Source organism: Bactrocera oleae, chromosome 2 (assembly GCF_042242935.1).
Source record: "Bactrocera oleae isolate idBacOlea1 chromosome 2, idBacOlea1, whole genome shotgun sequence".
Taxonomy (NCBI): Eukaryota; Metazoa; Arthropoda; class Insecta; order Diptera; family Tephritidae; genus Bactrocera; species Bactrocera oleae.
In genome coordinates, this window is record NC_091536.1 from 15572123 (window position 1) to 15590979 (window position 18857).

The 18857-nt window shown below is 36.1% G+C and overlaps 1 protein-coding gene across 5 annotated transcripts in view; it reads right to left on the bottom strand.

Annotated features, from left to right (window-relative positions):
• Positions 1–18857, bottom strand: part of Mhcl (Myosin heavy chain-like) — a 129157-nt gene that overhangs the window by 108045 nt on the left and 2255 nt on the right. For 3 of the 5 annotated variants that reach the window (XM_070109712.1, XM_070109713.1, XM_070109722.1), the window contains exons 2-5: positions 5537–6181; positions 5160–5480; positions 3370–4224; positions 3153–3311 (exon numbers count right to left, since the gene is read on the bottom strand). In XM_070109712.1, the coding sequence (XP_069965813.1) occupies positions 3153–3311; positions 3370–4224; positions 5160–5480; positions 5537–5707 (1506 nt within the window). In that variant the 5' untranslated portion in view covers positions 5708–6181. Of the gene's footprint in view, positions 1–3152; positions 3312–3369; positions 4225–5159; positions 5481–5536; positions 6182–6292; positions 6312–18857 lie in introns of those variants that run through there. The other 2 variants (XM_070109719.1, XM_070109717.1) reach the window with 2 other exon arrangements.

Genomic DNA, 18857 nt, shown 5'->3' on the forward strand with positions numbered 1-18857 from the left:
TAGTTCCGTCTTGTTGGAATCAGATGTTGTCAAGATCAACTTCTTCCAATTGCGTTGGTTATCATCGATCTATAGCGCTCTCCATAGACAGTAAGGGTGTCACCAGCTTCATTTTGAAAGAAGTACGGACCGATGATTCCACCAGAACAAAAGCCACACCCCTACTGTCAATTTAGATGAATGTAATGCTTGTTCATGAATAATTCGTGGATTTTCTTCGCACCAGAATCGACAGTTTTGTTTATTTACCGCGCCACTTAGATGAAAGCGAGCCTCAGCAGCGCACGAAAAGTTGTGATTGGAAAACGATTATTGTGAGAATAAAATTGAATAATTAGTAAACGTTGTGCTTGCGTATATATTTCCACGATGAAATTGTAAACATTACTGAATACAATGAAAAAAATTACAGATCATGACATATTAAAAATACCCGAAATGACACTTAACATATCACCCCACCTTGAAACCCGATATAATCAGAGAAAAATCGAAATTAAAACAAAAATTTATTTTACATAAAAAATTATAATTTTTTTAAATTTAGTAAATTATTGTTTTAAATTAAATATAAAAAAATAAACTAAAAGATAATACTAATTTAAACCCGTTTCCACGACAGTCGGGTCTACGTAACCGGCACGGACCCGCATTTTTATCCGGCCAAGACCGGTCAACTCGGCAGAATTCTGCCGCTACAACAACAACAACAATTTAAACCCATATAAATTTATGAAGTAAAATACATGGCTGATTAACAAATAAATTGCGGCAAACACTTAAAAAGTTAATTGTAATTTATTAATATATGTGTTAAGTGCTCCTTAAAATAAGCTACCTCAATAAGCAATATAGAATGATTATAAAGTTGCAAAAATTCCCGAAAAAACAAATCTCATAATAAATTGAATATAAAAAACCCTAAGCATATGCTCAGGTATTTTATAGGCTTGGCTTCAAAAAATCTTCGCATACTTGCTTTTCAAGCCATTCAATATACAAATGAGTTAGTGATATGCTGATTAGTAGAACAATATAGAACTGTGGAGTAGTCATCAGTACTGTCAAAAAAAATTGAGTAATTGAATAAAAATTCAAGCTGGCGGAGACTAATACTATATTGATTTTCAAATTAATTTTTTTTTTGCAATTAGTGCACATTTTGCACAGTTCCTGTGCTTTATATGCGCGTTAACTGTAATAAGGTTGGTCGTGTTGTTGATAGATAATGAAAACAACAAAAACTGCAAATTTTTAAACAAATAGTTACTTCTTTACGATGATATGGGCATATATCTGTGGAAAAAGCCCAAAAAAAAAGTAAATTTGCATGACGCAAACTTCAGCGCACAACGCCCTTGCTCGTGGAACTCTATTTAACTCAACGTAGAGTAGTAGACGATTTATTAGTAAGGAATTATTGGTTACTCGCATAGTCTTGTTTTAAATTTTGGTTGTATTAATTTTTGTTTAACACGCCTGCCTCCAGCACCTTTTTATTAAGGTCTGCGCAAATATACAACACACCTACGCATACATTATACATATGTAAAATGGGTAAATATTTGTCTAAGGTTCATTTTTAATTCGCTTTGAAAGCAAAATTATTTAGCGAATATTTTCTAATCTTTTTCGGCGTTAAATTGTCAGCTGCTAAGAGGTGTGTGCCAGCTGTTTTTTTTTCTTTTATTTTTGTTAAATTCGCAATTTTTCGTAATTGTTGTTGCCACTGTCAGCAGTCAGCCGTTATTTATGTGCCACAATATTATTTTATTAATGCATGCGTGCGAACTCCTGCGGTGCATTTCGTGTTAATACTCGTCGTTTTGCCCATTTTTCGAAGCATTAGTCAAAGTATACAAGCCGTTATAACACTTTTTATTACACCTTAAAAATGTCGTAGCATATTTATTTGAGAATTTTTCAAGCGCATATGTGTATGTAAGCGAATTCGCGAATGTTGTCATGCGGACAAATTCGCTTTCGTTGGTTTAAGACCAAAAGTATGTGAATGTGTGTATGTACGCAAGTTTGCATTTATAGTTTCAGTTTGCTGCAAGCAAGTCAATAATATATATTTCAATGGAATTACTGGTATGTTACTGCTTGATAATTTGTTAAACGTCTTGAGCGATGGTAATCAGAGTTTTCAGTTTAGTATGCAAAGCAAAGAAAAATTATAACTGCAACAGAGCACAGCAAACAAACAATAGCGAAATAGAGTAAACCAAGTTCGGCCAACATTTCCTGATTGCATATACATTTTCTAAGCAACTATTCACTCAAGCCAAGCGCCAGACATCGTTATATCTCACTAACATTGCCTTGGAGAAATATAAAAATATGTAAGAATGTTCTCTGAGATTCAGAGGATCCTGGTACAGTTCTCGTTTGCTTAACTGCAACGGACTCGAATTCAAACTAAGAGGTCAAAAGGCAGTTGCTAGCTAAAAAATTTTATATATTAGAAGGAGTATTCCAAGACGACCAAGTAACTGTAAAAGTCGCAAGAGAATACTCATCTTAAGAACGAGTAAACCCCATTATCTCCTGAATTCACAGTCAAGCGTTATTTATTGGAAAACGAAAGCGCTGAAAAGTCGAATATATTCATGGACTCAGAAGACAGAAAATCGGTTTCTGAATCCGGAAGAGACTTTCACAGACCTTTCCCAAAGCGATGGTACTTTTTCCAACATACTACATAAAAGTTTTTTTTCATTTTCTCTATGAGTGTTCGCAGTTTTCACAAAAAAAACAACTTATATCATTTTCTAAATAAAATATGCGAGAAATTGGTTGCTAACAGATAATCACTCCAGATAATAAATTTATAGAAACCACATATTCTGGGACTCTAAAAACAGTGGTTATTGTTGTTGTGGTTGGCTAAAACCAAAACAGCATGCTGTAAGATATTTGATCTGATAAACTCATTAAAGTAAAATAGTAAAAAATTTAAATAAACCCTCAGCCATGTCTGACTATATCATCGACCATTAGATTTATTTTAAATAATTTCTATAGTTATTCAGCGAGGATTTGAACCCTCAGCAATAAGATGCCTTTCATACTAAAAGTAATTTGGCAAACCGCTGAATATGTAATCCTAGCGAGATTTCATGTTCTACATATAATATACAATCACTTACCTGCTGTTTAAAACGCTTGCTAGCACTCCTTTTAAGTGTATTGCAATTCGCATTCCTTGCAGCGCGATCAACTTCATCATCAGCATTGGCGACAATGCCAATACCTTGTGGTGGCATGCAGCGCTTACTTAGCTCCACTAATTCCGACACGGGTTGGACCTGCGCAAATTCGACAAATGTGAACATGAATAGCCTAACTTAAATTTCTTCCACTCACCTCCACTGTGACCGAATCGCCACTGTTGCGTATCATCTCGATGATCACCTCACGGGACAACTCACTTACTGGCGTGCCGTTCACTTTAAGTAAACGATCACCCGGCAGCAGTCCGGTCGCGCCACCACCCGCACCGGGTTCAGCAAATATGACCGGTTTGAATGCGGGCGAGGTCAGCGATTCCGCGCGATCCAGACAAATCGCTTTACGTAAACTAAAACCGAAATCATTGCGTGGCGATTTCTGTCGCCTAATGACGAGTTCACGCGCCAATGGCAATTGCACCAATTTAATCGGTGGCAATGGTAATTCCACATCCTCGAATGCATGAACACGTGACCACCGATCAATACCCTGCGACTCACCGATGGGACTAAGAGAAAATGGGGGCGTGGCAAAGGAAGAATTTGTCGTATCTGTGAGACTGTCAGCGCTCGGTGAGGGTGAAGTCATCACACGCAGATTACCACTATGATGTTGTGGCAGTTGTGGTGCGTAGCGTGCAGTCGTCGGCAGTGTCATAGCGCGTTGTATACCCGCACTACCACCTTCATCACTACGCAAACTCTCCACTGAGGTGAAGGCGATGCCGCTGCTCGTGTGAGGATTAACGCCTGCATTGCCGGCGCCGCCGACTGCACCCATGCTACTGCGTCCGGTAGCTGCACCACTTATGCTATTGCTGCGACTACCATCGAAGGGCAACTCATTTTGCATTGTGTTGCGCATCACGAGCAGCTGTGCTTCAGGCGATGTGATCGTTATCTCTTCATGTACATTGGATATGTTGCTGCGTGAACCCTTTAGTATGCCACGCTTTGGCGGTTTCGGCGGCACAGGCGGCAATGAGCGATGCTGCAATGAACGAAAATATTGTGGTTAGTTCAAACTTATTTTGTTTTTGTAAAGGTAAATCATTTATAGTTTCATTCTCTTTATCTCAAACCAAATAAAATCTTTTAATCTAATCTATATATTTTGTAAAAGGAATAAACTCTTATAGATAAAAGTAAGTGATAGGGTATAACCTATATATGGCAAATCGGCCTGATTCTATTAACGGTGATCTAATACATGCAACTGCAAATACAAAATATGTCCAGTGTCTGCAATTATGTTGGCTTTCTAACTGCCTTTTAGCCTCTTTTCCTATATAATTCTTATGCTGGTTGGCTCAAAGTAAACAAATTTCGGTTTCGTTAATCTCTGGTTAGACCAACCTCTTTGGGAATATATTCATGATTAATCCCTATATTTGATAGCCTTTAATTATTTTATTCAAAGCCGATCGCTACCGATGTGACTTCTCTAAACTCTAACGACTCACGAGCTGCCAAGCTAGCCAACCATGAGGTTGATCCTTACAAACCTTTACCCAGGTTTTGGAAAATAGAATAGTGTTATGGCTCTTACTTTATTGATAAATTGCCGAGAAACGAAGAGTCAGTTTTCAGTAGCCTAAAATAACATGAGATTGATTTAATGTGAAAAAAAATGTTTGGGAAGAATTTTTTTCTATTTCTTTCGAAACCTCTACCTAACAAACGGAAAAAGCAAACACAAACATTAAACTTGCTTTTTGGTCTGCCTTCTTTTGTAGAACTTTATGATTTATAGAAGACGAATTTCCCAAGAAAATAATTTGTACGAGAAAAAGTATGTTTAGAAAAAGTTTCGCACTACTTTAAATTAAGCTTAAAAAATCTAATAGTTTTAAAACTTTGGCTACATCCTTTTTGATTACAAATTAGCACTTAAAATAGCTTCTTTCCTAAACACTTCCATTTTACCTTTCCATTCCCACTTGCCGCGGCGGCCGCCAGCATGGAATGTATACTCATGGCAGGGCTAGTAGCGCCGCCAGCACCAGCAGCACCCACACGAGCGCCATTATAACGACTCTCAATGGTTGTCGTCACAGATGCGACAATTTCTTCATTGCCGCGATCTAATTCATAAATGCTATCACCTTCGCCGCTCAATTCGGCGCTCAACGCTGCACGGTCTATATCTAATTGGGCGAAAAACTCCGCACTATAATCAGCTGTTATGCCGCTGGGCAATTTCTCCTTCTCTTTGCGACGACCGCGTATTTTCAGCGAACGACGAACCTTGTGAAACAAAGAAAAATTATAATCTTATTAAATGAAAATATTTATGAACGCACCTCATCTAGCCGCAGCAGCTCCTCAGAGCTCATACTGCCCGATAGTAACCCAGCATTTTTAGCCTCTTTACGCAATTTCTTCTCACGTTTGCGACGTTCCTTTTCATCATCGCCACCACCGCCACTGCCACCGCTCACCGAGGATACGCCCTTTTTCATGAAATTGAACATCTTGTGGTTGTTGTTGCTTTTGTTGCTTTTGTTGCACTTAGTTAGATGCTCTATTAGTGTGTTTTAGTTATTGCTACTTATTATGTATTTGCTATTGAGGAAGTAAGACGGTGCAACTATGGATACAGATGCATTTATATACATACATATATATCTATGTAATGTGCGACAATCGCACTCGCTTTACTGCCTGCTGGTCGGTGTTAACGTCGCTCGTGCCGCTTAGTTGGGCACAACCGGCAAGCTGCACTGAACGCGACACATGCGAAGGGCAATCAATAGAGTGCCCTTGCAGCAGACCGGTGCGAAATCACGCGAACACGAAGGTCAGCTACTTTCGTTGGCGTTTATCCTCTATATGAGTATATGTGTGGGGGTGGTACGTGCTCGTTTGGTTTCTCCTATTTTTAACTTACAGCCTTCAATTGTAGAATCCGCTTCCTTTTTCAAGTATTTACACAGTTTTAGCACCGACTGTAAGTTGAACAAAAGAAGAACAAAAGTTAACATATGCAAATTAAAGGCGTGGCAAATACATATATTGTACATAAAAGAACAATTTTAATCACAAATTTTATCACCAACTCTTTATCACTAATCAGTTGGGGCGCCGCGAAGCAGCTGTCTGCGCGACTAGACAGTGAAATTGCATCTGTGCTGAGGCAACGCTTGCTGACGCCGGGCGACTAGCTGCTTGCATTACACACACAGTTCGTTGGTTAGCAAAGAAACGGTAAAACGTTGCACATAAACATGCATGAGTGCGATGTAACTGATACAATTTCACTTTTGCATTAATTTTGCATTTGCAATGCAATTTTCCACATTAAACCATCTAAGGTTTATGAATGAATTACGATTATTATTTTTATTTAGTGTTATTGTTGTTTTTATGTGCGCAACTGTCATATTTTTCGCGCACACATCGCTAAGGCTTGACTTCTTGACGACTTCCAGCCATTCACGCCACTAACGACACTGCAGAACAAGCACACAACTAATTCGATTTGTGCAGTGCAATTTTCCCGGCAAAGCAAAGTGAAAAGAAAATTGAATGAAGAGGAAAAAATAGTAAGAAAAAACATACAAACAACACGAAGCGTTTGCGAAATACGAACAAGTTGGCAAGTAGAGTGTCAGGGGTGGCTTGTGAACTTACATATGTATACATATCTTAGTGGCGCTTTTCCACCCACCAGCATGCTGGCAACTGTATCAATAACAACAGCAATAACAATAACCAAAATAACCACAACACCGTTAAGTATAAGTCCAGCAGATGTGTACGAAGGTGTGTTCGTGTATAATGAGGATGACAAAACAATAGCTGGAAAATATTTAACAATGTATATACCACATAGCAGTTACTCGGCTCACGAATGAACCTAATGTAGCTACATATGTATGTCTATACCTTATATGTACCTATCCCTAATACAAAGTATGCACGAATCTCTAATATAGACATAAGTATGGTGTGTTGCAGGTCGGTCGATGGGTCGGTGGGCCATAAATGATACCAACAGACAAGCAAAAAGGCAAGCATCCACCAGAGTGAGCGACCAGCCAAGAGCAGGCGCATGAAAAATTGCAACAAGACAAGAATGTAAGAGAAAACAAGGTAAGGCACGGTTTACTGCGAGCGCAAGTAAAAATATCGCAAATAATGGATTTCTAAAATTTACCGTTAGGTAGAAATTATGAAAAAGTCTTAACTTTCGTTCCACTGAAGCTATAATACCCTGCACAAGTGCACTAAAAACTAAATCTGAAAACGTAACCGGCCAGTGGTTTGCACCAGACAGAAAACATTTTGCTAGTTCACGTTGTTTGGTATCGAATTAGGGTTACTTAGTAAGGCACCTGTATAATACATACAATATTTTCGTAGATTGTAGCATTGTCCTGGACATTAAATCATGCCAAATTCTAAAGCTTTCTTGTCAAATAAAAAAGTTTTGCACACAAGAACTTGATTTTGATCGAGCAGCTTATCGGCGATTCAGCTTCTTGGAGAGAAAAGGACGTGTGCAAAATTTCAGATCGATGTATCAACTAGTAACTGAGGAAGTAGTTCGCGTATATACAGAAAGACAGGCATGGCTAAACCGATTCAACTTAAGCTGATCATCTATATACATATACATACAAGTATATTATATATCTCCGACGTTTCCTTCTGGGTGGGTGTTACGCAAACTTCGTATGAAACTTAATATACCTCGTACAGTACCGTAAAAAAATAGTTATATACAAAAACCTCCTTACGAATCAAAGGCAAGTGCTTAATTTACAAAAGGTCCTTTGTCAGGCCCACATATGTATTTTAAAAATTATTCATAGAAGTTGCATTTCTGCAACAAATCGTCAAGATTATACAACCCCGACAACCCAACTGTTCGCAGGAATTAGCTCGGTAATCTGAAACACACTTCGACTACCGCACTGAAGGAGAGAGGTGGGTGAGTTCAGGTACAATTATTCCCGGGCCCTGAGTTCCCAGGGTGTCCCGGACCTCTGCAACAATTTTTTGCCATGTCCCTGGCCCACTGAATAAACTAAACTCATTTATCTGAATAATCCTGTATCCGCCTCGACTGGCCATTACTGCTAAAAACAACCGTTAAGTGTACAATATTATAACACCATTTTCCAATATGTTACACTTGGGTATAAATTCCAATAACCATGAAACGCACGCAAGGAAAGGCAAAACCCGCAAATAAACGCGACGACATCAATGAGAAGAGCGAAAATCCAAAAGCGCAACAACATCAAAGCCAACATAAAGAACATGAACTTAAGTGGGAAATGCATGTGCGTGAAAAACTGGAAGCGGAAGGGAATGGAGTGTGTCGGGCTTTTCAACATCACGCCATTATTTTTCCTTCGATAAAAAATAAATTAATTTGATCAAATACCTACCATTTATTACTCATCAACATCTAAAGAAAAATATGAAGAATCTCATATCAACCGAGAATATAAGTTCAAGAACAGATTTTAGGAAGAACCAAAGCTTTGGGATGGAGAATTTCAATTAATTTGTGACAATTCTAAAAGTCAGAGTGTAAGTGCTTTGGAGCACAATTAGCAGTTCCACAAAATTAAAAATATACTCTATAAGAAAAAGATTTGAAAGTTACATTACAAAAACATATTTACTCTTTCGTTGATAACTTTTGAGCTACGCCGTAATCGCTCTAAATACTTGTACATAATATTAAATTTCACTGATTCCAAACGAGAACAATCACTGACTCGTTAGACGGTTTTACTTAAATAAGTGCTCTTGCCTAAAATTGTGATCTCAACAAATTTTCGCAGAATTAGAATAGGCTTGTTCAAATGGAAATATACAAGATATTAGTTTAATATAAATTTTCGAATTTGTAGATTCAGTTGAAGCCACTTATGCGGTCAAAGGGGCACAGAAAAAGAAAAAATGTTACATAAATAACATTTAAGCCCGTTTCAAACGACTTATAGATTTTATTAACAGTTTTTAAGAGCAGCGCCTGCCAATAAAAAGAGAGTCTTTGCAACCCTACATATAATTGTGGATTTCACTTGCATTTAGATCTTGCATTCATTTCCGATTACTGCAATTACTGTTAAAATCCAGAAACATGTACTAAATATTCAACCATCCCTGTTTGTATAAACTTCATCTCTTCATTACTTTTCAAATAAATTCTAATAGATTGGTAAATCACCGAAAAGCGTGCACAACTTTTCCTCAACCAATTAAGTGTACTTTTATATAGAGGTATTGATTTGAAAAGTAATTTCTGCTCAACTCATTGTGTGGTTTGACCCCTTCACCAAACCCATCAGCGACACACATGCCAAATAGATAAGTTTATAAAATTGTCAGAAACCACAACTTCGACAGGCAATTGCATCTGAGAATGGAAAATGTGCTGAAGGGAGGAGAACAATGTGATTCCATATGCACAAATGTACCATATGTACATATGTATGTAAGTAGGTGGAAGTACTTGTATGAGTAACGCAAAGAATATTTACAACGGTAATGGGGATAAAAAATTCATCTCAGTGTATAGAAGAGTGCATACCTGTAAATACTGTTTACATGTCAATATATTCTCTAATAGTTGTACGAACTTAACATTTCGAAAAATTACGCTGCAATAAATAAAACACTACAATGATAGCTTAGAGTTAGATTTTCAGGTTCGAATGTTGCCTCAAAACTATTTATTTACAACTAGTTTCCGGGCTGAGAATTAACTATACCGAGAAACAACAGTACTTGTTGATACTACTCTTTACGAAAATGAAGTAATCGGAAAATCATTATTTTATAATCGATTTCTTGGGGTGCACATGAATTTGGTCGAAAAAGACTAGAGTTTTCGAACTAAAAATAAACTAGTTTAAAAAAGTTTACCAAATTGGTAACCGCAATAAGAAATCAATATTTTGAAAATTATTGGTATATGAATGGTTTCAGAAATGAAAAGCAGCTTTTCTGAGTATACAAGTAGTATAGTTTCAGAACTGACAATGGTCTTTTCCGAAAAATAACATCTGACAAGCAGATTTTCGGAATTTAAAATGAATTCAGACCGAAAAATATTGGTTTACTACTATATAATCGAACTTAAAATTAAATTAGTTTAAACAAGTAAGGAAGGGCTAAGTTCGGATGTAACCGAACATTTTATACTCTCGCAAAGTCAAATGGTATACTCGTTTGAGATTTCTTTGTGGATTGACTGATATTTTCGGTAGAAGGTCAACTATAGGCAATGGGGTCCATATATACTTAGGGGTTTGAACAGTTTTGGTTCGATTTAGACAATTTTTGGCCGCAAGGTGGCATACTTTAATTGCATTATTCACGCAAAGTTTTACCCCGATATAATCATTGTTACCTGATTTGCATAGTGGAAAGTGAAAGAATCAGATGGAATTGAAAATGGTGTTACATGGGAAGTAAGCGTGGTTGTAGTCCGATTTCGCCCATTTTCGCACTATGGCATAGAAACATGAAAAGAACGTTATGCACCGAATTTGGTTGAAATCGGTTAAGCAGATCTCAAGATATGGGTTTTCACCTAAAAGTGGGCTGTGTCACGCCCACTGACTAATTTTGAACGCGGTTCCTATAAAGCCAATTTATACCATCTCAGAGATAAAATTTAATGTCTCTGGCGTGTTTAGTGCTTGATTTATCGCGCTTTTAGTAGTTTTTAACAGTACCGTTATATGGGGAGTGGGCGGAGTTGCCACCCGATTTCAACTATTTTCACACCGTCAATAGAAGTGATAAAAACATTAGCTTCTAGCGAATTTTGTTATTATAGCATTAGCGGTTTAGGAGATATGCACATTAAACCTATTAGAGGCGGGACCACGCCCACTTTTTAAAAAAGTTTTAACTGCAGATGCCCCTTTCTAATGTGATCCTGTGTACCAAATAAAAGTCTTGTATCTTATTGCGGAGCTTAGTTATGGCAAGTTATTTGTTTTTGATTAATGGCGTTTTGTGGGCGTGGCAGTGGTCCGATTACGCCCATCTGCAATACCAACCGTCTCACGGTACCAAGAAACATGTCTACCAAGTTTCATAAAGATATCTCAATTTTTACTCAAGTTAGAGCTTGCACGGACGGACGGACGGACGGACGGACGGACAGACAGTCACCCGGATTTCAACTCGTCTCTTCATCCTGATCATTTATATATATATAACCCTATATCTAACTCGATTAGTTTTAGGTGATACAAACAACCGTTAGGTGAACAAAACTATTATACTCTGTAGCAACAGGTTGCGAGAGTATAAAAATACCGAATTGAAACTGATTTACATACATAAACACGTAGTTGCCGTAGTAAAAAAAACATTTCGAAAAAGTTGATTCACAATTACAGTTTTCGAACTGAAAGTAGACTACTTCGAAAAATACTCCGAATATTAGTGCGAAAAATACCAGAGTTATACCAACTACAAAACAATTAATTAATTAATTATTTTATTTGGAACAGAATTTAAAGAGGTATAAGGTGATTTGCTTACGTACTTCTAACAGAAAATATTAGAAAGTCCGTTAGTTGGCTAGTTCCGTTTGAAGATCTATGTAACTGGTTATCGAATTCAGAAATAGTATATTTCACTGCAGAGTACTTACTACATCCGAAGTACGCGCAGTGCGTTCAAAAATTAATGCTGTTCTTTTCTAAAGAGTAGGTAGCGTTTGTTGGAAAACATTTTGTAATTATAGAAAATACATTATTTTGTTAACAGAGATGCATTCACAAAAATGCAACTTTTGCGCTGCTTAACACTTCTTTGAATAAATTTTTGTCCTTTTCTTAGCCAAACACGTTTCAATGGGTTAAACAATACAAAAGTGGTCTCATCTGAAAATATTACATTACTCCAATCACGGTTGATGTTTTCTGCGCCCAATGCCAACTTTTTTCAATGTGTATTTTTGAAAGTAGAGGTTTAATTACAGCACTACTGCGTTTGATGCTAGATCTGTGTAATCTGTCCCGTATTGTATTTAGAGTTATATCTATTCCTTTTATAAAAAAAACATAATGTATATAGTTTTTTAAGACCGAGCAGTGGTTTCTTCTCAAAAAGGAGAACAATAGCTTTGTCACTTTTAGTTGTCACGTGATTTCTCTTTCTTCATGGCTTGTCGTCTACGTTTTCAGTTTCTCTATAATGGCCAGACCACCTCTCACAAATGTAGAACTCGTCGTAAAATTTTGCAGTTCCATTTGGGACCATTAGGATGCTTCTTAGAAAGGCTGCTTCAAAACGTTTTTTGTACTGAGCACTAATAATTTTTATTTCACGGCACAATCTGGTACATTAAGAAGATCGAAATTAAAACTGAACGAATTGTACGCGTCAGTCATCGAATATGAACATGTGTTAATTCGCAAAAAAAATTAAAACAGTTGTCATTAATAAAGCATTGACGCAAAAGCATAAGCATATTTTTTGAAGGCACTGTTAAATTTGTAGATACATATAATAATTATAATATCGACATTTTTGTATAATTGTACAAAAACGTATATTTCCACACATTCACAACTGGCCTTTCAATGAATATTATTTTGTTTATGAAGTCTACGAAAGCAGCATCGCAGACGCTAAGTTTTTATATTCAGCATTTTCTGTTTTTATTCTTTTTTTTTTGTATGTTATATTATGGAAAATAAAATGTCGCTGTATAAATGAACTTGACCTTTAATTATTGCCATGAAAAAGAAATTATAGATATAATGCAGCGCATGCAAAAATTCAAATCCAACGAGCAAACGAGGGTATTACTTATATTATTTTATATGTACATACATACATATGTACATCATTTGGATAATAATAACGGCGCATTCAGCGAGTTATGTCACCGCTGCATGCAATTCATACTTCTGCTGATCTCACGCAATTAATGTTTTGTAATACACACATGTGTGATGGCTTACTGACTGACTAAACTGATGGCATAATGATGCCATGAAGTGTTGCATGAGTGGCAGTGGCTGTCGTGCAGAGAAACTGCTGATAGGCGCCACCTGTAATAAGATTACAATCTACAACCCTGCTGACGACCTAATTGACTGACGGTAATTGATAAATAATAATAGAATAACGGAAGGACTATAATTATAACGCCGTACCCGTTAAAATAGTTGAATTCTTAAAGCTTCTTCTTTCCACAGCATTTAGATCTTGGAGGACTTTACTTGTTAATTTCCTTGACAGTCGAAAAAACACAAGTTGTTAGAGCGAGAGAGAGAATTTCCGACTTGACATAATTTTCACTGTTTATGTGGTTTTAAAGATATACGAAGTTGTATACAAATTCGAAGACACCACCGGAGCTAAATTTCTTTTTATGAAATTCAAAACATGCGGAAATATCGGCGCAGGTAGTAGACTCATTTTATCTATATCACCAGCATAATCCAACACTTTATTGACTTATACCACCGGTCGAGTTTAGTTTCGTTTCTTGCTCTTTACTCAATAAAATATTTGGTTTTATGGAATTAAACTTTAGAAGTGAGACCTAACTAATAATAGAGTTCACCGAGCATTCCTCTTGGAGAGCGAAAATGAAAGTCCAGTAAAGAACCAATTGCCTGTCTTTCGGCGTTTAGCTTTTTCCAATTTTCTGAGGTTCTAACGTTAGGTTTTCGTATTACTTTCGTCTAGGTAAGCAATTAGAATTAGAATTTTCAGCAATAATTTTGTGGAATGAAAACAAAGTTAAGCCGTTTCAAAAGTGTGGTGAACCGCCGAACACGTGCACTTTTCTAGCGAAGAAATTCTTCAAAGTATTCATATGATTAGTCATTGCAAATCACAAAAACTTTCGCTATTTCTGTTTCGAATTGTGAACGTGCGCAGACACTTTAATAACACTTAAATATAAACAAGAACGCCTCCGCCCCGCCTGCTAATGGGTCATGCAACTCCAGTTGTTGTTGTGGGCCTGGATCCGGTTTCGCCACATATTTGACATATTAGAATTTCATATCACCACACCACCACATAGAGTAATTACAAACTAATTGTAAAAACTTGCAGGCATTTAAATGCTTAGTAATCGCACATCCACAGAGAGTCCACAGACGAACAGGTGAGAAGCACGGCAATCACTGGGTGTAGCAAAAAATAAATAAATAACAAGTAAGGAAAGGCTAAGTTCGGGCGTAACCGAATATTTTATACTCTTGCAACTTACAAGGATCAAATCGGGGGAAAAACCTTCAGGTGTGGCAAAACTTTATATTAAAAAATGTAGCGAAAAAATTTAACATTCATTATTCGATGAAATCGTAAATAAATTACAATCAAATTTGACATCTTCTTGACTTATATTGCAAGACATTAACTTACTTTATTTAGTGTTATACTTAGGTTCGCGTCAGCTAAAATTATATTAAAAACATCTTCAACTAAGATATATGTATGTATGTGATATCATCTCAACCAAAGAGGCTAAATTTAATATATTGAGTTGATGTGGAAAACGTCAAACAGAGGAGCGGAATATATTAAATTAGGAATATGAGGTTTGAGCCAAAGTATAGACCAATTCCATTATAATTCAACGCTAATCCACATAATTTTTTACAAAATATTGGCCGATACATGCGGTAAATAAGCGGTGTTTTTTTTGTATATTGGAATGTGAAAGAATTTGATGGAATATAAAATTGTGTTATATGGGAAGTAGGCGTGATTTTCGATAAATTACGTTTTGTGGTTGTGGCAGTGGTCCGATTATACTTATTTTTTTGCCAAGGAACATGTGTTCCAAGTTTCCGTAAGATATCTGAATTTTTACTTAAGTTACAGTTTGCACAGACGGACGGACGGACAGATATTCACTCGGATTTCAACTCGTCTCATCATCCTGATCATTAATACCTATATGTATATGTATATAACCCTATATCTATTTCGTTTAGTTTTAGGTGATACAAACAACCGTTGGGTGAATAAAACTAATATACTCTGCAGCAACATGTTGCAAGTGTATAAAATTTAATCAAAATTCAATTATGTTAAGTAAATGTCGTATGTTAAAGACAGTATTAGGGTGGTATAACAAATGCCAGAATTTTCATACACATACGAGGGTTGCCTTTTATATTTCGGTATTAGAGAAAATATTTGTTTTTTTTTATCATCGAAAATCACTTTATAATTTTTCAAAATATTCTTCATTAAGATCTTTACACTTTGCATGGGTTTGAACCAATTGTCGTAGAACTTTTGCAACATGCGTTCTGAACGCATCAACTAATTGAGGTGCCGTAAAACGTTGAGTATATTTTTTACGTACGGGAATAAAAACAAGTCGTTCGATGTCCAGAAAGGACTATACGCTGGATGACTCATCAAATCAATGTTTTGAGTACTCAAAAATGCAGTTGTTTAAGGCGATGTGTAAGAGCTAACATTGTTGTGGTGAAGAATGATTCGTCTTCGGCGGTTGGCTTTCCTGATTTCTTGAAAGACAACTGGCAAACAAATAAGTTGTCTACCACTATTTACTGTTTTTTGTTGTTCTAGTGGTATGGTTGCGACATGTCCAGTTTTTGGTAAAAACAGACAACCATTTACTTGGAAGTGATTCGTGCGCGAACAACTTTTGTTGAATTCTGCTTATCTGGAAACACCAATACAATCGATTGCTGTTTACTTTCGGGCACATACGCGTAAATCCACGATTCATCACCTGTCACTATGTCATTGACGTGTTTCTTAGCACCGCTATCGTATTTTTTAACATTTCTCTCGACCAATCAACACGAACCTTTCTTGAGCAATTGAAAAATTTTGTGGGATCCAACGTGTATAAATGTTTTTTAAGTCAAATGGTCCTACTAATGCTCCAGAGATTACCGTTCCATGCCAATTATAAAATTTTCCTCGAAAGACGCAACCCAACAGCCCCCCCCCCAAGTTATGCTTTTTAAGCTGTTTTAAAAGACAGATAAATCAATGTGGAAATTTAAGAAATTCGCAAATTATAGTTTATAGGTTATGGAGAATTTTCAATATCGTCTAACTTATTTAAATATCTGAAGTTTATTGCTACACCCTCGTACGAAAAACCAGCAACAACATAATCATAAACAAGAACACATAGCAACTGCATGCAAGCAAATCAGACAGCATATAGGCGACAGACAAACCCATTCCGCGCCACAAACACATACATATGTACATATGTGTATACTTTAGGAACTGCTCGCACATACCAAGAACGAGCTTGAGCTCCAGCTGCAGCTAGAGCTAAAGCTTCAGTCAAACTTAGCGCGTTAGTGGTCAACAACTAAATATTTACAGCAACAACAATGTACACGCGTTCCATATATAGCCGCAGCAACAGAAGCAACACAAATTATTTGTGTCAATACCAAAAAGAGCAAAAAGAAAAGAGAAATTATTAAAACATAAAAAAAATTAAAATAAATAAAATAAATAAATAACAAACAAGAAATGAGACCAAAAGTAATCAAAGCAAATAAGATTAAAAAATATAAAAAACCAAGAAGGTGCAGAGACACAACACAGATAGCATAACAAAGATTTTTGTGCGTATGTATGTATGTATGTAGGTAAGCTTAAGCGACGAGTATCGTAGGAACGCATTCTTTGCTTTGTTGTTGACGACATTTGTGAGTTTTGCGTTCATTTGTGGGTTAAAAGTTACGATAATAAGTCAGAATTATATGCATGCCTTGCGTTGGAATTTGCGCGTTCGGCATAAAAATTCAAAATTAAAACTAAAATAAATTTATAAATATTTACTTATTTATTATTTATATAACTGGGAGAACGCATACACAAAGTAAAATAATTCAGCGTTTATTTGTATATTATGTTTACATTTATTAACCTTTTTTTGTTATGCAGATAATTTTATGCCATTTATGATTTTATCAAAATGTCGGTCAAATGGCCACCAAGACTCCACCGTGGCGGTAGACCCGTTTACGCCAATTTTCGATGACCAAATGCAGCATTTCGACTGGAATTTGGGCTATAGTACGCTGAATGTTGTCTCGAGCTCCTCGAGCGTTGCTTGTAAATGTTTGATTTAACATACCCCCAAAGAAAATAATATAGAGGCGTTAAATCGCATGACCCTGGCGGCCATTTGCACGCAATGTGTCCATGTTTAGACGTGAAATATGCGGCGGCGCACCATCTTGTTAGAAATAGAGATCGTCCGCGTCGATTTCATTAAAAATCGGGGGAAAAAATTGGTCAATATCGTGTTATGACGCTCTCTATTGATGGTAACGGCATTCCCTGCCTCATTTCAAAAGAAATACAGCCTGATGATACGGCCTTCGCACCAAACGGCCAATTTTGGGGATGTAATTGCGTTTCCTGGACCACACGAGAATTTGACTCAACCCCATAGGCGGCAATTTTGTTTGTTGACGCAGCCATTAAACAAGAAATGGGGCTCATCTGAGAAGATAATTTTTCGATGAACGTGAATTTGTGAGTTTTTCGGAGAACGTGTATTTGCATAATAATTTTGGACACTTTCCAAGCCTTGTACCAAAGTGAAGCGAGATATGACGAAATGGCAAACTTTATTGAACACACTGACAAAATTTGACACAAATACGTAAACAAATATGGTCAGCACGAGCTGTAAAAATCACGACATCCCTACTAGTAGACGCTTTATACATACATACACAAAGAAAGAAAATTTTTCTTGACATACCTACAGAAACACAGTACAGTTTTGTCTCGACTTAAAGCTCTTGTTTTGGAATTTTCACTGCTTTTTTTGGCCTTTCAGCGACGTAGAGCGTAACATGGAAAGTGCATTTACATTTGGCCTTACGCGTAAAAATCAGAGCATGCCTTCACCCGTACTTTCGACTAAGCACGTACATACATATGTATGTACGTGGATTAAGACATATGTATGTATGTATATATAGCTATAAAGCCATGAAAATAGAGGCTGACAAAGGATTAGAAACGCTTTATAAAAATCATTTTACAGATATAAACAAATAAGAGAAAATTTATAAATATTTGTGGTAAAATTAAAAAACCCTCATAGACATTTATTTTTAATTAACAAAATATATGCAACTCCAGCGAATATGCTAATGTATATTTGTAAAAATAATATACATATACATACATATGTTATATATATAATAATTAAATAATATATAATTTTTTTAAATTCGTTAGGCATTTCTTTAATTAATTCAATATATGTACATATATTATCCAATATTTGAACGAACTGTTGAATTAAATCATTAACAGTTATTTAATTCCCCGGTAAGTTGAACAAAATAATGTGTGTTATTGAGGCTTCGACTACATAATAAACAAAAAGTTTATTTAGGTAAATAAAAGAAACAAAAATTTTTTTATTAAAGGAAAATAATTATTTTCTAAAAATTATTTAATTTATTTCTTGTTTGCTCATTTTACTTATGCAATAGCAAAGAAAGAGGTAATTAAAAAGAGCATTTTAAATCGTTTAAAGTATGCATAAACTAGAAAGTAAAATTAACGCAGATACTAATAGCTAAAATTAGTACAGGTTTTACGAGCTTTGCCTGCTGGGTTCACGGTTGAAGGATTTCC